This window comes from Mustela nivalis, assembly GCF_964662115.1.
Source record: "Mustela nivalis genome assembly, chromosome: 11".
Classification (NCBI taxonomy): domain Eukaryota; kingdom Metazoa; phylum Chordata; class Mammalia; order Carnivora; family Mustelidae; genus Mustela; species Mustela nivalis.
The window spans coordinates 102,502,494-102,524,290 of NC_139030.1; the positions used below are offsets into that span (position 1 = coordinate 102,502,494).

At 35.9% G+C, this 21,797-nt stretch overlaps 1 protein-coding gene and 1 long non-coding RNA gene across 4 annotated transcripts; one reads left to right on the forward strand and one right to left on the reverse strand.

The window, feature by feature from the left end:
• Positions 1 to 33: 33 nt before the first annotated feature.
• TYW5 (tRNA-yW synthesizing protein 5) lies at positions 34 to 17,907 on the forward strand. 3 transcript variants are annotated; one of them, XM_082688971.1, is made up of 8 exons: positions 34 to 185; positions 4,885 to 5,039; positions 9,544 to 9,613; positions 10,925 to 10,969; positions 12,078 to 12,215; positions 13,928 to 14,015; positions 14,382 to 14,498; positions 17,363 to 17,907. In XM_082688971.1, exons 1-8 carry the CDS (start codon positions 108 to 110, stop codon positions 17,617 to 17,619), a joined length of 948 nt encoding a protein of 315 aa, XP_082545097.1. In that variant the 5' UTR covers positions 34 to 107; the 3' UTR covers positions 17,620 to 17,907. The 3 variants fall into 3 exon arrangements, with proteins under 3 accessions (XP_082545097.1, XP_082545098.1, XP_082545099.1); XM_082688973.1 differs by lacking the exon at positions 9,544 to 9,613 and having other exon boundaries at positions 63 to 185; positions 4,885 to 5,020; XM_082688972.1 differs by lacking the exons at positions 4,885 to 5,039; positions 9,544 to 9,613.
• Positions 5,612 to 10,012, reverse strand: LOC309843441. Its single transcript, XR_014300148.1, has 2 exons — positions 8,584 to 10,012; positions 5,612 to 8,365 (listed from the first exon to the last, which is right to left on the reverse strand). It is a non-coding gene; the product is annotated as an uncharacterized lncRNA (long non-coding RNA).
• Positions 17,908 to 21,797: the final 3,890 nt, after the last annotated feature.

Below are 21,797 nucleotides of genomic sequence, written 5' to 3' on the forward strand. Positions count from 1 at the left end.
TGCCGCGGGCCTTTTCTCCCCGGCTCGCGTTTCCGGGCGGACGGTATTCTGAGCGACGCGTCAGGCCCGGGTTTCCTGGACTTGGAAGAGGACTGGCGTGAGCCACCATGGCCTGGCAGAGTGTCCCGGTGCCTCGGCTTGAGGGCGTTTCGCAGGAACAGTTCGTGCAGCACCTCTACCCACAGGTGAGCCCCTTCTCTACCACCGGGGCGGCTCCAGATTGGTTTCTTGAGACCCAGGGTATGGGGCGGAGGCAGCGGGCGGCTGAGGAAGGCTGGTTGGCTCTGTGGCGAGGGGAGAGGACGCATGGGGGTGAGGAATGGCTCATCTGCGGAGTTTTCCAGAGGGAACAGCTCCGCGTTTGTGGGGAGCCGGATGACAGCGGAGACCCGAGTGCGAGAAGCGGCTCGCTCACTGCCAGGAGTGGCCTCTCTGGGACTCTGGGACGCTCTTTCCGTTACCGTGGCAACGAAGGGAGCTCCCCACCCCCACCCCATCTCGTTTCGGGTTTCCTGAAGTTTAGGGGAGGTTTCACCGCCCCGCCGGAGGCGCAAAAGGGGCCTGTGAGTCCCTTCGAGTTGTTGGATTCAGAAGAGCAATTTTTCACTGCCCTGAGCCCAAGGGGGAGCCGTGGGAATCCCTCAGGAAGCTTCCGCCGGTCTCGGATTCTCACCAACCCGGGTTCTAGTTCCGGCGCTGGAAGCCCCCGTGTGTGCAATTCGAACCTTTGTTCTTTTAGAGAAGACTCAGGAGGAAAATATTAACGAGAAGTCTTTCTACGTGCACTGCTTTGTAAGGGAACCCATACGAGAGAAACTGAGACTAAATAGCCCAGCAGGTACTTAAAGAAAAACTGATCCACAAGGATCTAGTTGGAACGCTTCCGGTCGAACTCTCCTCTCTCCCCGCAGTTTTACTTGATTTACAAGTAAGAGTACAGTTCTCAGTCTTAAAGAAGCAGGGATGACGTTTTTCCTTTTAGGAGTTGGCAACCTACAGAGAGGATCTGAGCCTTCATTTATTTGTGGGTCTAATGCTGGATGGTGTGTTGTTGCATCAGGAAGTTTCACCAACTGGAAAATGGCAGACAGCACTCTTGTCACAATGTAGTAAAATTAGAAATGAATGAAATGGTGAAACAAGATCTTTCTACTTGGAAACTAAAGAAAATCTACAAGAGGACAGAGTCTTCATATTTTTAACACGTTTTAATAATTAACAGTGTGATAATACGTGCATGAGTAGGTCAGGGAAATAAAAGTCTGGAGATCTACATATATCCAGAAATAAAGTTCCATTTATATGGAGATTGAAGTATGTGATGAACGTGAGATGTTTAGAATCACTGGAGCAGAGGAATTTTTAAATGAATGATACTGGGGCAACTGGATTGTCATTGCAAAAATGATAAAATTAGATTTATATCTGACACCACATGCAAGAGTAATCTCTAAATGGATCAGAGATATAAATATAAAAAAATGAAACTAAACAGTACTAAAAGAAAACACGGGTAAATTCTTCTATATTGTGGGCCTGTGAAAGGGCTTTCTAATTATGAAAATTCAGATGTAGTAAAAGATTTAACATTTGAATACATAAAATACAAGCTGGGAAAAAATATTGACAACATATTTCATAAAAGGGCCATAAAAGCCCGTGTACTTAAGAACTTCTAAAAAATACAGGGTGGGGTGTGAAAGACCAAAAATCTGATAAAATGTGAGCAGTTGACCAAAAAAAAAAAAAAAAAAAAAAAAAAAAAAAAATCAAATGGCCTATAAACATGAAAAGATGTTCAACTTTCCTAATAAGAGAACTTCAGGCCACACTGATGTGCCATTTCTTATCCATCACTGGCAAAAAAAAATCAAAAGGCTGATTTTTAGTAATACTACTCTTGGTGAGACTGTGAAGGAACTGGCACTCTCACACTTTATGCCAAGTGGTACAACCCTTGTGGAGGGGAATTTGGTATATCTAATGAAATTGTATATATGTTTATGATCCAGCCATCCTTTTAGGAGTTTACTTTGATGATTATTGCAAATAACCTAAAATAAAAACTATGCGTACGAGAGTGATTGATTAAATTACTCATTTACACATGGTATACAAAGCAGTGAAAAAGAATGAGGGAGATTAGCTGTACTGATAGCAGTGATTTTCAGGATATGTTTTTAAATTAAAAAATAAAATTGCAAAAGAAAATATGTAACATGCCACCTTTTTGTGAAACAAGGGGAAACAATACACTATGTATGTTTTTGGTCCCTTTGAAAAAAACCAAAAAACAAAAAAACAGGAATGATAAGCCAGAAATGAGACTGGTTAACTACAGAGGATGAGTGAATATGGGGTGGAAGAATGTGGCTGTGGTGACCCTTTGGTATAGTTTCAACTTTTGGGATCCCATTAATGTTTTACCTTCTAAAGTAATAGTAATAATAAAATTAGCAAGGGTAAGGATGATTAAAAACCCAAAACTCGGAGGAAGATAAGTAACCCAAGTCACTTTTACATATTAAACAAACACTGAGCTCTAGTTAATAGACTTGCTTTTTATAGTGGTATGACTTAGCAATTATAAAAGTACTTACTGTGAATTTATGCAATTTAATTAATTAAAGATGAATCATTGATAGGAATGAGATTTCTCATTGTTAAGAGAAAGGAGCTACAAATATATAAATAAAAATTAAGATGAGTCTTGTGATATAAGATCGGAATTGAGGTATCCGTATTAGAGGTATCATGGTTCATTCATACATATATCCATTGTGTGTGTGTGTGTGTGTTTATAGTATATATGTATGCTTGGAGAGAGATAAATAGATACGGTAGCTATACGATACATATAAATACATAGGTGGGGTGAGGGGCCGTGCTCATGCATACGCACGCATATTTGGGAAAAGGGGGAATGAGTATACATTCTTGCACATATTTCCTAGCTCTGTCCACTGAGAAGGCCTGGTAGTAATGACCTTAATAGCAATGAACACCTCTGACATGCAGATCATGGTTTCTAAGTAGCATTCCCTTTAAAAGAAACCAGAGCTGCTTGAAGAAATGACTATAGGGCTGGGAGTGAAAGAGTATAAAAGGATTCTGGATTGTGGTGTTTTTTTGCTATAAAATAAGGAAGTGTTAAGGTAAAAAGTCACAAGAGCCAGCTTGATTTGGATCCTCCTGGCCAAACATAAGATAATTCGAGCATCAAAATTAATATCAGTAGATTATAACCAAGTGAATAAAATTAATAGGTGGAGATAAATTAGTTCATTTTGACATTAGCCAATTAATGTAGAAGATGATGGAGTTTTTAAAAATCATAATATTTGCCTTCATCATAACAATATTTAATTCAGGAACAAATTACCAGTTGATCAAAATTAACATCATAAATAATAGGGCAAAATATCTTGTGCTACCTGATGTGTTACACTGAGATGGATACAACATTGCTTCTTTGGTACATTCCTTCTAAAAATGCATCACCCAGAGGCATCTGGGTGGCTCAGTGGTTAAGCATCTGCCTTCGGCTCAGGTCATGATCCCAGGGTCCTGGGATTGAGCCCTGCATCACGCTCCCTGCTTGGCAGGAAGCCTGCTTCTCTCTCTCCCACTCCCCCTGCTCGTATTTTCTCTCTCGCTGTCTCTCTTTCTGTCGAATAAATAAATAAAATCTTTGGGGAAAGTAAATAAATAAATAAAAATAAAAATGCATAACCTGAATCCAATCATGAAAAAACATCAGATAAACCGAAATTGAAGGACATCCTACAAAATAACTGGTCTATATTTTTCAAAAACATCAAGATCATGGAAGAAAAAGGCTGAGGAACTGTTCAGATTAAGAGACATGGCAACTAAATGCAATGTGGTATCTCAGAAATAGGGGGGAACACACTATAAGGGATAATATTAGGATAGTTAGGAAAATTTGGATATGGACTGTGAAGTTGTAGTATTACATCAGTGCTAAATGTAATTTTGACAATTACTCTGGCTATATAAGAAAATGTCTTTTTTTTTTTCAGGAAATATACTTAAGTTTTTGGAGATAAAGGAGTATATCTGCAACTTAGAAGTAGTTAAGAAAAAATTTAATTATTTTTAGTACTATGTTCCTCTCTATGCACACATAGTGAGAGTGAGAGCAAATTATAAAGTAAATGGGGCAAATGTTAAATTAACAGTTGGTGAACCAGAGTAAAGGGTATATGGGGGTTCTTTGTTCTTGCAACTTTCCACAGCTTTGAAATAGTATCAAAATAAAAAATTACGAACAGTATTTGACTATAAAATACAAATTTTAATCATCATTTATATTTTATCATAAATAACACTTGTGAAAATGCCTTTTTTTTTTTTTTTAAAGGTTGACTGATTTGAGAGAGACAATGTGAGGCTGGGGAGAGCAGAGGGAGAAAGAGAATCTTGAGCAGACTCCCCCTTGAGCACTTGAGCCCAGATGTTGGCCTCAGTCCCATGATCCATGAGATCATGACCTGAGCTGAAACCACTAGTCGGATGTTCAACCCACTGAGGCACACAGCTACCCTGAAAATGCTTTAAATAATGTTCAGATTTCTGGTTCTCAGCTACTGTTGGTACTGCTCTTTCATTTAGTTTGTTTTCCTAATGTTAAAGTTTCATTCCAAGTATATTACATTGCTGTTCTCCTGCTCTATGGCATGCATTGTCAAAAGGTGTGAGTTTGAGCATCTTAGGATCAAGAATAATTTCTTAATTGTTTTTGTCCTATGGCCAAATAATATAATTAATATATAATATAATATAAATAATAATATAAATATAATTCCCGATATATTGTTCATTTTCCCTAATTTTTTGTTGTATGCTGTTCCCCACTTATAGAGAAAACCCCTGGTGTTGGAAGGAATTGACTTGGGGGCATGTACAAGCAAATGGACAGTGGATTACCTGAGCCAGGTTGGAGGGAGAAAAGAAGTAAAGATTCATGTCGCTGCGGTTGCCCAGATGGACTTCATTAGTAAGAACTTTGTGTATAGGTATTTTCTTCTGAGGTTTACTCTGGGACTACAAGTAACTTATTTTGAACCTTGCAGATATTTCTGTGTTATTTTACAAAGACTATATGGCATTTCCCCTTTTTGGCTACTTGGATATCATTACAGAATAGCTTTGTAATTTTAAAGAACAGCTTTTAAAAGACACGAATTCTGAGTTCACACAGTTATAGAAAGACATTTTCAAAGACCATGTTTTTCAAATAGGGTATATGGCTTAGAGCTTCTGGAGCTATGGAAGGAACCAGATTTCTGTAACTGGAGTTAGAGTGCCTCTAACATTGGGTGTGCTATCCTCACTCATGCTTCATTAAGAGATCCGACCTCATTAGTAATTGTTATAGAGTAATGAACTCTAAAGTTTTCCCTCATAACCTATTCTGATTTTTAATGCTCTTATATTTAGAAGATTTTCTAATTCATAATTGTGACAGATACATAAGCCATGTTTTCTTTTTCTGCCCTCTTCAGAAATAAAGGACAGGTAGTTGCTATGTTTGATATAGTTTTTCATCAACTTCAAAGCTTTGAAAAAAAAAAAAAATCACACTAAATTTTCTCTTTTGACAAAATAACCTTTAATACTTTTGATTTCCCTTGTGGTTGTCATTTTATGCTTTGGGATGGCTTAAAAGTAAAAAAGATAGTTGAACACTGCTGACTGTCCAAACTTGAAAGTTTTAAATGTTGTAATCTCATAAATACGTTATTTATTCCCATGTTTCATTAAAAATGCTAAAAAACAAATTATATTCTGAGCATGTGCAGTTTCCAGCAAATTCAGTCTATTGAAAAACCATGTAGTTCACAAAGAGTGATTTTTAAAGAAAGGTGGTTCTCACTGTTCGTTCCAGAGTTTAGAGATGAGTTAAACAGAGCTTCTAATGTCCAGAGCCATTCCTTTCTCATTAGAGTTTTCCAGGCTCATATAGCAGCTTGCCAAAGTATTTCTTAGTTTTTGATCCTTTGAATATTCACCATTATAGTTTTGGTTTTTAATAGGCCGTGAATTGAATTTAATTGCCTAAGTTTTTCTGAGTGTAAGAACTTTTCATTTTTTATTAAATCAAAAAGGTGGAAGAAAGTGCTGGAATGGTGAACATTTTTAAGCCAGCAGTTAATGATGTTTATTTTCCAGAGAGTCCAAAGCCGTAACAAATGGGTATTGAAACTTCATCTTGAATTGCTTTGCTGTTTTGTCATGTTCCATAAACCTTTCAAAACTTGTTTTTGTATCACATATATTATGTAATAGTTCCTATCCCAGCTTTCTTCAAGCCTTTCACTGGAGCTACTGGAGTTGCAAGATTATTTTCTTAGTGCAAGAAGAAAATAAATTTAGTCATTGTTGGCAATTACGAGGGAGTAGCAAAGAAGGGAGGCATCTAGGTCAGAAAGTCTAGAAGGAAGACATCCTACACACATGAATCATTGTTACCACTTCAGTGCCAGGTTGCATTTCTGCTTACTTAAATATTTGAAGAGCAGTACATTTCCAGGTCTTAGCTTTTACTTCTTTCTTCTTGGTGGCTCTCAGAATCAGGGTACTATGCGTGAGAGTATTGTGCGGTAGGAATACTGTTGGTATTCTTATGGTCATAGATCTAAAGAAATAAATCAGTTTGACTCTTAGAGCTTTAATTGCTTCTGTCTGTCACATCATCTAATCCCTTTCATTATCCTGCTCTTATTATTTATTATACTTTTATTAATCCTGATCTTGATTTTGCAAAGCAGCCTTTGCAGATGAGAAACAGGACAGTGCGAGATTTTTTTTTTCTTAATGTTGGTAACTACTTTTGTCCTGCTGAAGGGTACATTACCATTGTTATTAACCCCACCACCTGTCCTTTACTGAGCGCTTACTGTATATCAAGTACTGTGCCATGCATCCTAGATCATATATTAGTCATTTAATTTAGAAAGTCTGTGAGGTAGTTTTTTGTTTGTTTGTTTTGTTTTCAGTAATTATACAATCGAGAAAATGGAGGCTTAAAAACATTAAGTAACTTACCCAAGACCATACAGCTTAAAATAATGGAACCAAATTTGTACGCAAATTAGCCTGACTCCACAGAACCCATGATCCTAACCCCTCTTTGATACTACCTCCCTTACTGGTCTGTTTACCAGTCCAGACAGATGGAACTTAAATGGCAAATGTCCTTCTTCTTGAAACATGCATGGGATAGATTAAATCCTTGAGTCTAAGGAATTCCTAATTCCTACCTCATTTCCTCTTCTCTTAGCTTTGCTTCTACAGCTCTGACAACCGCCATTACCCAAGGGAAAAAACAGCTGAGAGCACCCAAGTTCTGCTCCTCTGGGTTGAGTTACTCTGTCTGTCCTGTTCTTAGAAAGGTCTTGAAACACTTCAGAGTTTTCAAGTAGTATCTAGTACAAAGATAAGCCGAGGCAACTGCACCAAATAAGGGATAGCTCGGGACCCGAGAGGCTTCCATATTTCCCCCAGACTCTTCAGAGTTGCTTTCGTAGGAATGAAGGGTTTGTGATGAGGTAAGAAGTGGAAAACATTGCACAGGAGGGTGCCAAGTAAATTTGTTGATATAATTAACTAGAAACTGTAGCAGCAAATTGGTCTTTAGGTGGCAGACTCCTTTCTTCTCTCCTGCAGTGCTCACTCTTACACATAATCAGCAGTGTCCTCAAGTTCACATTGACATTCATGCCCACGGGACCCACTAGTCCATAATCTGGCATCAGATTCTCTTAGCTTTACACAGGAGTTCCCATTCTAGCAGTGTAGTATCAGTGGGAGTTCTCACACCAGTCCAGGAGCCATTTTTTTGGTTCACCAAGTGACAGCTTAATTGCAAGGGAACATGACTATAAAGATAGGTATAGAAACACCTTGGCTAAATTAAGCCACCTAGTCCATAGAAACCAATGACATGAAATGGCCCATGAAATTTAGCTTCTAGGTTCCTCCAAGGGAGAAACTCAATGACAAGAGTTACACCACACAGGGAAGCCGTATCTTTCCCTTCTTAACAAATATTTATAATCCACACATCGACCTTTCAGTCTAGACATAGTTCATCAATCAGGGGTCATTTCTTACAACAAACAATGTTAACTGATATCACAGGTGACACTACATTTATCTTAACCCAGCAGGTTTCTACAAAAGCAGTGCTAGGAAAAGGTAAGCCCAAGGTCATCTTACAGAGGAGAAAGGGTTTTTGCTAACACTTTCTCCCCACTTCCTCAGTACAGAGTTCTAGTGGAAAGATATTTGGTGGTAAGAGTGAAAAGACTAACAGAAAAAAAGAGAAAAGACTTCTACTCTTTTTTTTTTTTTTTTTAAAGATTTTTATTTATTTACTCGATAGACAGACAGAGATCACAAGTAGACAGAGAGGCAGGCAGAGAGAGAGGGGGAAGCAGGCTCCCCGCTGAGCAGAGAGCCCAATGTGGGGCTCGATCCCAGGACCCTGAGATCATGACCCGAGCCGAAGGCAGTGGCTTAAACCACTGAGCCACCCAGGTGCCCCAAGACTTCTACTCTTAATCGGAGGTTTGGAGGCCGGAGTGCAGTGAGCATTAGGGGGAGAGGCTTTTGACCCAGATGCTTTTTAGGAGGTCATTGTCTTGATGTTACTGTTACCAACTTCATGTCAGGGTCAGTACTTTTGCTTCTGGGATGGTGAAGGGACAGGATGGGAACCAGAAAAATGGTAGCCCTCCAGGCTCAAGAGTGACATAAAAGGAAACGAACTGCTTATGTGATGTTCAGCCCTGTTTGCCACAAGGGAAAGAGGTAGCCATTTGAACAGAAATAATGAAGAAGAATAAAACTTGGTCACTTCCCTGACTTCTTGAGGTGTTCCTAAGACTTCAAATGACAGATGGTGAGGGAGAGTGAGAGCAGTGCTGTGAGCTTCTGTTTCCACCGGTCGTGCCAAAAGGCGGGAAGATGAGTGAGTGAGAACTTGATCTCTCTGGACCATTTGCCTGGGGTCTCTTCCAAAGGGGCACTTGGTAGTTTGTCCCATTCCACAGTCCCAAGACTTGTTTTGCCACGACACTTGAAGTAGCACATTTGAAAGTTTGTGTATATCCAGAGGTAACCGGATACCACAGAAATATTTTTCTAACAGTAACTTGGAATAGGAGAGTATTGACCTAAGAAGGATTCATCTGTGGCATAGATTTAAAAGTTCTTAATTTTTGAAATTGTAATTTTAGACAATCTAGGTCAAATAGAAAGGACCTAAATGAATTTTGAAAATTTAGAATTCTACATAATAGGTTATGATAAAATTGTAATTTCAGACAATGTAGGTCAAATAAAAAGGACCTAAATGAATTTGAAAATTTAGAATTCCACATAATAGGTTATGATAAAATTACAGCTGTTATAAAATAGCAAAGCATATACAACTGCAACAAGCCTGTATGTATAGTGATAAGGGTATTTACTAGTTGATTTATTGAGTCCAAGGCTTCTTTGTCTTTATTTCAGAACTTTACCTTTTGATAAGTTGGTTCAGAGGGCAGCTGAAGAAAAGCATGAAGAATTCTTTATTTCAGAGGTAACTGATTTGAACCTATTTTCTTTAGAAAACATTAATATGTATATATTAGGTGGATTTTCTTATATAAGAATATTAGATATAAAAGAGCTGTAGCCTTCTCTGAGAGCTATTTTTAAGGTTTGGTTTTGTATGCCAGTAGATCTAGTCTTGCTATTTATTAGATCTCAAACCTTGGCCAAATTATTTTTCTGTGCCTCAGTATACTCACCTATAAAATGGGAACAGTTAAAGTACCTATTTAATAAGGTTTCTGTGACAGTTAACTAAATAAAATCTGTAGAGTACTTAGCACAATGCCTGACATGTAGAAGCTACTCCCTAAATGTTAGCGATTAATCATACTTTTTTTGAATATGCTTTGTTCTGGGGCGCCTGGGTTGCGCAGTCAGTTAAGCGCAATTAACCTATTTAGCCAATGAATTTATAGAAATTATCTGATACTGCTTAAAAATAGAAAAGCACTGGATCTGAGAATAGAGTTAAATTTTTGGTCATAGATTTATAATATGTTGTTAAGGTAAATAACATGGAATTTTGAATGTTGTGTTACTGTGGTCAGTGAAGGTATAAAAGAGGCAGAATTCTTGAGTTGGATTGCCCTTGTGCTTGACCCAGCAGCGCAGTTCTCCTGTTTCTTCGAGGAAATGCAAACAACAGTAGTGCTTTACAATTCTAACAGTTCCCTCTTATAGCTACTCAGTGAAGGTCAATGGGCAGTTTTTTCAAGTATCAACATAAATGTACTACTCTGAAATGACTTTTTTTTTTTGAAATGACATATTTCTAATTCATACATGAGCAGACTGTGAAGGATTTGGCTTGAGATTTTATATGCTCGTGGTGGGCTTAACTTGGTAAAATGCAGTGTTCCAGATTTTTAAAAAAATGTATTACTGAAAGTATAATCATCTTATTTATCGTCTATTCTACATTTGCCTTATATTAACAAGTTTGTTATTGACCTCAACAATACCTTGAGATCATGTATGTTTTACAAATGAGAATTCTTTTAAGACTTGCTGTTAAGAGTCTAAATAATTTAAAGTGCAAATGAAGCTTGTGTTTTAGATATAGTAGGTGTGTGTTGCCTTTCATATTTATGTAATATTTTAGGGATCCAGTCATTATTACATGTAGCCTATGAAGGCATTTCTTCATATGGCCACCAGAGAGCATTAGTAGAAAGGGTAAGAAGACAGAACTGTTTCAGAAACAACTGGGTTAGATTTTAAAACTCATTTCCTTCTGTCTTTACTTTCTGTTATTTTGACATGAATATTTATGTTACTTTTCTTTCGGGTGTTTAAGGATGAGAAGTATTACCTACGGTCGCTTGGGGAAGACCCTAGAAAGGTAAGAATTCTGAATGTAAAACAAACGCTTAAAACCTAATGGATGTGTATATTTAAACTGGCACTGTGGTTTTTATACTTATTGCCTGACATATGACCTGTTTCTTCTTTTTCCCATTCTTTTCTCAATGATTTCTGCCCATGAATAAGAAGTAAAATTATTAGCAGATGTCTGAGTAGCTCAGTCAGCTGAGTGGCCAACTCTTGATTTTGACTCAGGGTATGATCTCAGGGTCCTGGGATCAAGCCCTGAGTCAGGCTCTGCACTCTGCAGTGAGTCTGCTTGAGATTTTCACTCTCTCTGCCCTTCCTCTGCCCCTCCCCTGCTTGTATGGGTGTGTGCTCGCTCTCTCTCTAAAATAAGTAAATGAATCTTTAAAAGAAGAAAAGAAGTAAAATTATTAAAAGTTGATTAGTTTTTAAGTAGGACCATAGTATTTTAGTGTTTATAAAGTCATCTCCTCTAGTCTCAATACAATTAAAAAATTCTTTCTACTATATTTTACAGATAGCCGTTCAGCGAATAAAATATAATCTAAACTAATTATTAAATTACTGAATAATTAATTTACTAATACAAGCTTTGACATGTATTCAGAGTCAAATTAATATGGTGCAGTGTTAGGGCATGGTCCCTAAAATGATTAAGTAAGATTCTGTTCTTTCCTTTTTCTGTCTCCATTTAGTTCTTTAACTTCTTTTAGCCTCTTCCCTTGGTAAAACCCACAGGTTTAACATACTTGATAACATTCAGATTGTTGACTGCTAAGTTTTAAATCCTTGTTACTGGAGTAGATGGCAAGTGTATGATTGTTGTCTAAATAGGAAGAACCGATTAATGAAGCATGTTAAGCTTACCCGTCCTGATGGCGTTGAGTCTGCAGTCTGCTACATAGTCTGTTATTCCTTCATTTGAAAGCTCATGTGTTGACTGTGGTCCCTTACTAGTATTTTACAGCAGTGAACAGAGTTTTACCCCATTCCTCCTTAATACCATGGGATCTGATGGCAGTCTGAGATAAAACAAGCATTACATAAATACTGCATTTATTATTAACATTAAAGTTGCAATTATTGTTAAAATTCTTACCATGTTTCTCTCAATGCAGGATGTTGCAGATATCAGAAAGCAGTTTCCTTTGCTGGAAGGAGATATTAAGTTTCCAAAATTTTTCAAGGAGGAGCAGTTCTTCTCCAGTGTTTTTCGAATTAGCTCACCAGGATTACAACTTTGGACCCACTATGATGTATGCTACATAAATGAGAAATCTGAAGCTACAGTAGATATTTAGTCTTTAGAGACATAGCATTTACAGTTTCAGCTTTCTGTAGATTACCCTAAAGATCTTGGAGACATAATTTGCTGAAACATGAGATTTGAAAACGGGGCCTCTGCAAGTTGATGATATGGGAATAAATTATTTAATGTCGTAGCCTAGTTAGTGTCTCACACTTGCATTGATCTGTGATAGTGTTCTTGATTTGTTATATTTTGTGCGTGTGTGTGTCTGTTAAGTTTTATGAAGCGGATTTTGAGTATCTGAAAAATGGCCATCAGATGAGGGGGAAAGTTGTACAAGTGGAAAAAGCAGTAAGGTTGTGACAATGAGGATGTGGAAATGATATACTTAACTAGATGGAACTATTATTCAAGAGAAAGCAGAAGTTTGTGGAGAGCCATTTCCAGGTATAAGAATTTGGGGATTTCTGATGGCCTTAGATTATACATCCCTTGAGAATGTGAAATGTACACTGTATCTGTTGAGCAGGAAGATGTATAGAATATTGCCCCTGATCATTTACTCTGTGGTATTATAATTTTACTTGCTTAAATATATGCATATAAATATTTTAAACACATTAAAAGTATAATATTGTGTATGGTTTGGTATTGGGTAGAGAAATATAGGAAGCTAAAGCAATACCTAATAGGTTTCTAAAAATAATTTTTTTAAAAAACTCTAAATCAAGCTATATTAAGTTTTATGTTCTAATTCAGCAGAGGACCCCTTGGGAGGATTTTAACATCATAACTAATTAAATGAGATAAACATAAATTATTAGCTTATTTTTTAAAGGTTTTACATAAATGATATAGATAAAAAATGATGTGGTAACTTAAATAAATTTTTAATTGTATTGTGTGACTTAAATTTTAACTAGTATCACTTTTATCTAGATTTATAATAGAATTCTATACAGCTTTTCTTACATTAAAAATAAGTCAAAGGAATGCTTGTTATGTAGTTAAGGTTTACATAAGAAAAGGGTTAGTAATGAAAAATGCTTAGGTAGAAATGATATGTAAATAATTATGAATATATCTTTCTTAGTATGTATTTTAATTCCTTGGCTGAGAATTACATATCTCTGCCTTTTAACATTTTCTACAAAGTGCAGAAATAGTTAAGATTACTCCATTAATAAGTACATCAAGAAAGTAATCCTGTAGAAATAATTTAGAAATGAAGATGCCTGCAAATAAATTATGGTTGCCCATATATACTTAAAGAGTTTTAACTTAATTAATGGTTGATTACAGCAGTTACCTTGTGTTGTTTTCTCAAGGTCTAACTACCTTGGGAAAAGGTAGTTATTCCCCAGGTGCTTTCAGTCTGTTGCCTGATATTGGCTATATAGCATTCCTTGACAGATAAGTATGAACTAACCAAGGAGAGCCTCCCTGTCAGAGTGGTGGCGCAGGGGCAAATAGTGCTCAGATTTCCTCATGGCTTGCCAGGCTTTTCCATTTTAAGGCAGTGCTGCAGGAAACATCTTTAATAAAGGTACAGCTGTATTTACAGTACAAATGTTTGCATTGTTAGAATATTAGTGTAACTGTTTTAGATAATGTGAGTCAAGTCTTTAGGATTTATATTTAACTCTTTGGAATATACCATTGGTTTTGTTTATTTAAATTTTAGATATTGCTTCTCCGTAAGTTCTTATTATCCTTCAGGTCATGGATAACTTCTTAATACAAGTGACAGGAAAAAAGCGTGTTGTGCTCTTCAGTCCTCGAGATGCCCAGTATTTATATTTATCAGGTACTTTTCTTTTAAGTTTGTATTTCTAAAGTCTAGTCTGTTCAGTTACACTTTTTGGGAAACCTTTATTTTCATAGAAAAACATCTAAGGGCTTCTTTCTAAATGAAGTATTTGTGTCCTCCATGTGTACATATGTGAACAATGAAATTTTCAGGTTTTCTTAATTATAGTACATGAATGTCAATAGTCATAAAGGATGGATCATTGAAAATCATCTTAGGTTTCAGAATAGTAACCGTTCTTACATTGTGGATACAATAAATAATTGTACAGAAAAGAATACATTTTCAAGTCTATATTTGTGGTTACCTTTTAAGAAATGCTAACTTTGCTTACTCTGTATTAATCTCTTTTGGAACTTTAAGGTACTAAATCAGAAGTGCTGGATATAGATAACCCAGACTTAACTAAATATCCACTGTTTTCCAAGGCTAGAAGGTATGAATGTTCCCTGAAAGCTGGAGATGTATTATTCATTCCTGGTAAGATTCTAGACCTCATTCATTTCCTTTTTATAAAATCTGTGTTCTGTCACTCATCCATTACATGATTTTTTTGAGTACAGAAGTGTATGTTACATGTATTCTATCCTATACAAGTTGATTTTTATATACAGCTTGTGTATGTGTGTTTAAAGTATGCTTGAGCAAATTCAATTCTTTTTTTTTTTTTTTTTTTAAGATTTTATTTATTTATTTGACAGACAGAGTTCACAAGCAGGCAGAGAGGCAGGGGGGTGCTGGGGAAAGTGGGCTCCCCACTGAGCAGAGAGCCCGATGCTGGGCTCCATCCCAGGACCTGAGATCACGAACTGAGCCGAAGGCAGAGGCTTTACCCACTGGGCCACCCAGGTGCCCTGCTTAAGCAAATTCTTATAAAATTAACAATCTTGCTTTTCAAAAGCAATCTATAATATAACATTGTACTCTTAAATTATGTTGTTAAGTGACATCAAACAAGGTATTTTATAACTGGGAAAAGATTATACCTTGTTGTTCTTTTTAATCATTTCTAAAATACTTGCATATTGGGATGCCTGGGTTGCACAGTGGGCTAAGCGTCCAACTCTAGTTTGGCTCAGGTCCTGATCTCAGGGTTGTGAGATTAAAGCCTCACATTGGGCTCTGCACTCAGCACAGAGTCTGCTTAAGACTTTCCCCTCCCCTCTCTCTGTCTCTCTAAAATAAATAAGTAAATCTTTAAAAAAAAAAAAATTGCATGTTTTAGAACTAAGTCACTTAAGTATTTGCCAAGAAATGGTAAGTGTATTTCAAAGCCAAAACAGATTAGAGATTTTATTAAATATTTAAATTGTTATAATCCCAACACCTATGATGTCTTATGTGTGCATTATTTTCTAGGGTCTGAATTAGTATCACTTAATTTCTTTGTATAATAACTAGGTATTCGTTTTTAGTAATTAGTGATGTAATGAACATCTATAATTATTCAAAAGTGATTACCTTAAGATTATAAAAACCATAATTAAGATTAAAGGAATGTGTTAACAAATTCTGTTTGTATAGTCACATTTCTCATATTTAAGTTAATATAGTTTTAATCATTAATACCTCACTTGGGTGGCTCAGATGGAATAAGCGTCTGCCTTCAGCTCAGGTCATGATCTTAAGAGTCCTGGGATCGAGCCCCCTGCCTGGCTTCTAGCTCAGCGGGGAATCTGCCTCTCCCCCTTGTTTGTGCTCTCTCTTTCAAATAAATAAATAAAATTTAGGGGAAAAAATACACCTCTTTTTCAGTGACAGAATTAAGAAAAAAAAGTATTAATAAAAATATGATGATCCCATTTGGGGCTATATTATAAATTGCTTGAGGATAAGGAACTATATTTTAGCAATCTTTGTATTCTCCAAGGGGCCTGTTACAATGTCTTTAACATAATTGATTGTCTATAAAAATTTGATACAGTAGTTTCTTATTTTGATGTTTTTTGTAAACAGTCAACACACTAGTCTTTAAATCCATTAGTATTGCTTAAATTTTTTGGTTTCATATCTTCAGAGAATGGTTAAGAGCTATGCAGTTTCTCTTATTCTGTATAAAACTTTAAAAAAAAAAGCCAGAAATACTTAACATTTGCATATATTTTGAAATAAAAGCAAAACCCCCATCTTTGCATTTAAATTTAACAGAATGGTTAGCTTTTTTCATGTTATATTGAATGAGGAAAAAGATTCTGAAAGAAAGAATAGTTAAGATTAAATCCATGTTTGAAACTAGTTTTGCAAATCAAAATATTTTAAGCTTTTGTTTTTCCTAGAGCACTCTTAGAATGAGTTTGTTTCTAAAATTTAGCATCTTGTAAATCTTACTTTTTCCCATTCATAAGATTAAACAGTTTTTGACGTGACTAGTATTTTTTTTTTAAGATTTTATTTATTTATTTGAGAGAGAGTACTGAGGCTTGAGGGCAGAGGGAGAAGCAGACTCCCCACTGAGCAGGGAGTCCCAGTTAGGGCTTCATCCCAGGACCCTGAGATTATGACTTGAGCAGAAGGCAGACCAGATGCTTAACCGACTGAGCCACCTAGGAGCCCCATTTACATTCCTAGTATTTCGTCTTGGTTATATTGTGATGTTGCTCTCACATTCCTATAGCACCTATTGTCTGAAAACATTTAGACTCCATTGAAAACAAAGAAATAAACGTTCTAGAGGAAGTGAAATATTAATTAGCTATATCATATGGTAGTTTATTCATCTTCTCCACCACCAAAATATGTGCTTTAGTTTTATATACTTACTATACAGGAGCTGAAAGAAATATGGTATTTATAATTGCATTCCAAATAGAAGTATAAAACTAAGGAGGCTACAATGAGTGCAAAATTAAGCAAGTTAGAAAACCAGTGCAGCTTGAATGGGACATCTGAGAACAAAAGTATTGTGCTGAGACAGAAAAGGTCAAAGATACTCCTCAAATAATTGAAATGTTCTGTGTACAAAAAGTAAACATTTTTAATGTGGTTGTATGACTCAGGAAGTGTAAACAAGTAACACAAAACATAGCCACAAATTACAGAACTCCAAAACAAATATAACTTTATTATGTCTTTCAGTTAAAAGGAAAAATTGCTGTTTCCAAAGGTTTTAAAAGTAGGGTTGTGTTATTGACACTTTAAATTGGTTGGCAATTCATAAAAGTTAAAATGATTCTGTTAAAAAGCTGGGAGTGTGCTAACGAAGGGATCTAGTTACAAGAATTTTGCATTGGCTATATGCAATTTGTGATATTTCGCTGACATTTTGGTTTGTTTTTTTTTTTTTTTTTTTTTTTTTACTCTAGGTTTTATTTTTAACTTTTTTTTTTCCTTTAAACTTTCTCCAGCTTTATGGTTCCATAACGTGATTTCTGAAGAGTTTGGAGTGGGAGTGAATATCTTTTGGAAGCACCTTCCATCTGAATGCTATGACAAAACAGATACCTATGGAAACAAAGATCCTACAGCAGCATCAAGAGCTGCACAAATTTTGGACAGAGCTTTAAAAACACTGGCTGAATTACCAGAGGAATACAGGGACTTCTATGCACGGCGAATGGTCTTACACATTCAAGATAAAGCCTATAGCCGAAACTTTGAGTAAATAATGAAGTGGAAGCAATGAATATAAACTTTTAAATACAGTTCAGCTCAAATACTGGAAAAATATCACCATATAAATTATTTTTTAGAAGATTCATTCCTTGTTAAAATAGGAAGGAAAAGCCTGAGATTTGTAAATTAAATATGAATTGGTGTTTATATGGTTTCTATTTAATACAGATTGTTATGGTTCAAAGCCTGCTATCCTTGGTGGGACCACTCGAGCTTTCAGATGCAAATAACTGAAAATCCAACTGAAAATGACTTAATAAAATGTATTGAATCATTATACAGATGTCTGCTAATAGAATGGGGCTTTAGTATTTGTGATCCAGTGATTCAGAGGTATCACCAAGAGCCCCTAGTTTTTTTTCTCCCATTTTCAACTGCAGCACTGGCATCATCCTAAGGCTGGCTACCCTTGTGGTCATGGGATGATCGCCAGTAGCAGTTTGAGCCACGTGCATCTTCATTTACATGCAGTGGAGGAGTCAGGCTGGATTCCAAGGGCCTTCTCTTAATATGCAAAAGCTTTCCCAGGATTTACCACCAAATCCTTGGGTCTCATTTAAAGATTTAAAGTAGCTTAGACCTCTCCATCCCTCAGCCAGTCACTGGGAAAGGGTATGGAATAACCCTTAGTCCAGCTGGCTCTCTAGGAGCTTAGAATGCTCTTCCTCTGAGGCACATGGGGTGTGTATATATATATATATGGGGACAGCATGGATAATTTTTTAAATCAGGATTCAGTTAGGGGAAAAGGTGAGCAACCATTACCTACTACATTTGTCTTTTAAATTTTTTATTTTTTTAAAGATTTTATTTGATGGAGAGAGAGAAAGTACAAGCAGGGGGAACAGCAGGGAGAGGGAGAGCTGAGCAGAGAGCCTGGCATGTGTCTCTATCCCAGGACCCTGGAATCATGACCTGAACTGAAGCAGACGTCTGTAGAACTGACTGAGCCACCCAGGCATCCCCTTTTGAGCTTTTTAAAACACAGATGTCTAGGCCCCAACTCTGTAGATTTTGATTTAGTATGTTTGGGGTTTGGTAGAGTATCTGTATTTGGTAAACCTCATAGGTTTTGATGTATAATCAGGATTAGAACGATTGGATCAGATGATAGTGATTTGGATTATTAGTTTTGTGATTCATCCAAAACATGTTTAATCTGATCCTGGTTTTTCTTGGCACTCAATGTCAGGCCTGCCTCTTTTTTCACTTTTTCAATGTCAGAAATATTCAAATCTGTCTTAATTTTAATTTATACCTATAGCTAAACTTCAACCCAGTTCGTTTTCCCCACTAGATGCTTTTCCACCTATCCCTTTTTTAGAAAAATTATTTTTTTAAGAAGAAATACAGGAGAGATCCCAGTAATGTTGTCATCATTGAAGACAATGAGCCATTGTATGTGTTTCTGTGCCATTCTTTGTTTTGCACCTAGTAATTCTATTTCAGTGTCATTGAAGAAAGACTAGAAATATTTACTGAATGCAAATGTGCTCATCTAAAGTAATCAGTGCATCAAGTTGGTGCATTTTAATTATGAAGAAAATAATTTGTTAAAAAAATTCATCCATTCATATCCTATGTTTGGAGTTGGATTAATTTCAAGTATTAAAAACAATATAATAAATAAGAAAGGAAAAATACATAAAAAGTTATTCTGAACTTCCTAGGTGTCTTTAGGAAGAGAGACTAAAGTTAGGTCAAAAAATGAAAAGATAGTCTGTTAGAAAAGGAATTGTTACATTCGATTTAATTATTAGTTTAGTTTAGTTTTTTTTTTTTTTTCATTTTTGGTTACTTCTTAGTTAAGTAAAGAAATTCTTTAATGATTCTTTTTCCTTTGGGAAGAAAAAAAAAAGATAAAACCTCTGTTAGCTTGAACAGTACTTACAGTCAGCTTTTAAATAAACCCTCCTTGGTTTTCTTTTCTTAAAAACCAGTAAAAGAATCAGTACAAAGTACATATCCAGAGTCATGTAGAAACTTGGAAGTAAAACTGAGATAATCTTCCATGCATATTCATTTTAATTCAGTTTATTTGGGAAGCAAACTGGAAGACCTTAGGTGAGTTAAATAACTTAATCTTTATGAAGCTTATTTTCCTCATCTTTAAACTTGTACTTTTTGGGGTTGCTGCAAAAATACAAAGAGATCATTCAGGGCAAGGACAGTTGATGGCTGATGCTAGCTTTCAGATGAGATGGCTCTTGTTGCAATATTAAATTATATCTAGAACACTAATAGCGAAGACTTTGGGAAGCCTTAAAATTATTTCCTTGATCATAATCTTTAGAGTTTAAATGCAAAATACTTTTATCTTTTTTGCTGACCTTATTGAGACAAAATGAGATGTTTTTAATGTATAAAATATTAAACAGTATATGTCAGCTGCAACTTCTTAGGAATTCCAAATCTTAGAACTTCATTGCTGAAAGGGATCTTAGAAATCATTTTCTCAATCTAGATTGCTTAAGTGATTGTGTAGGTTTACACAGCTGGGTAACAGAACTGGAATTAACAGTTGTGACCAGATCATTCTCCACACTTTCTCCCTTAGGTGCAGTTCATCTCTCTGTTGTTCTTTGGCTACAGTTTGGGGGCTTGACCTGATTTACAAAGGAATCCTTTTCCTCTACCAGCAAAGCAACTCACTGTTCCACATAGACAAAAGATACAAAATAAGACAAAGGGATACAAAATAAGATTAATGAGCTAGTAGACAGCAAAGGGTAATATAAAAATGGAATACTATGCAAAGAATGAGACAGGTATTGTAGTACTGGCAAGAAATTTTTCCAAGGTAATTAAATGAGAAAAAGGTTGGAAACTGGGTATAGCATCCTGCCATTTGTGTAAAACAAAGGCATTCTGTAAGTAAACATTTGTATATGTATATGTTTACCTATGCTGGGATACACGAGAAACCAATGAAAGTGATCGCCTATGAGAAGTTAGTAGACAAGTTAGGTGGGCAGACTAGAATCTGCAGCTGTGTATTATTTGACCTTTTTTTGGGGTCCCTCTATTCATTCTTTCAAGGTAACTTTAAAATACATGTGTAGACTATAAAAGTTTTTCATGAACATTAAGTGTTCGTCTTGGCACATAATTCCACTGAAATTCTATTTATTCTGTAATTAGTTTAAAATTTGTCACTCAAAGTATTTTTTAAAAGGGAAATAAAGTCAACAAGGCTTATTTTGTATCTTTCCATCCTCTTGAACAGCAGCTATGTGAACATTTGGAAAGAACCTTAGTAGGGAGGCTTTTCTCTCACCTATCTAAAGTTGCCAACAGACATCTAAGAAGTTGACAAAAAAAAAAAAGGAACCTGCAGAAAGCTGGAATGCAGGTCTGGATGGAGTTGGAACTATGCTGCTGTGACTCCTTCCTCCAGTGCTAAAATGCAGTGAGGAGGAACTAACGTAGATTGGCAGTCACCCACATATCCCTCAGACCACCTTAAAGTCTTATTTCAAGCATGTAGTCCATGACTATTTGGGTGTTTTAAATACACCTAAGTTGTATTCTTTTTTTTTTAAATTCCATTAAATGGGATACTAAAATGACCATCCTTAAGTGACCGCACATCTCTACCACTAAGAGCTGCTGGGTCTCTGCCTTTGAAAAGACCAACCTGAATTTACAGATAAGGTCTATTTATCTATATATATCTTATCCTCTAAAACATGTTTCTCTTAAAAGTCTTTAATGAAGTCTAACAGAATAGTTCTTTTAAGAATACTATCTTTTGTTTCATATTTTCACTTTTAAGCCTAAGTCTATTATATATTTCTATACTCAAATGCTTGGGACTGTTTTGTCTGTGTCTAGATCTTTCTTACCTTTGGTAGGTGCTTAGATATTAGATGAATGAAATGAAAAACAGACCACACCATATTCTAACTAAGTCTCTTAATGACAGCAAAAGGAATACAGATACCTGAAATGATTAGCACATAAAAGGAAAAACCTTATTTTTGAGCAATTTTTTTTTCTCCCAAGAAATTTAAAAGAAGAAATGGAAATAAAGTGAATTTTTGTGGGACAATTTAAAGGTGAGAAGAAATGTATTTTTACAAGGAAAGGTTCAAAGTTGCTCATATGAAAAAACATGGAGGGTTAATGAAAACATACACAAACCTAAACTGGCAAAGTGGAAAGAAA

What these genes read in the sequence shown, in the direction of transcription:
- TYW5 (XM_082688971.1), top strand. Translation starts at nt 108, where the DNA reads ATGGCCTGGCAGAGTGTCCCGGTGCCTCGGCTTGAGGGCGTTTCGCAG. An exon ending in TGCAGCACCTCTACCCACAG is followed by an intron (nt 186 to 4,884) that starts GTGAGCCCCTTC and finishes CCCCACTTATAG; the next exon opens with AGAAAACCCCTGGTGTTGGA. An exon ending in AGATGTATTATTCATTCCTG is followed by an intron (nt 14,499 to 17,362) that starts GTAAGATTCTAG and finishes AACTTTCTCCAG; the next exon opens with CTTTATGGTTCCATAACGTG.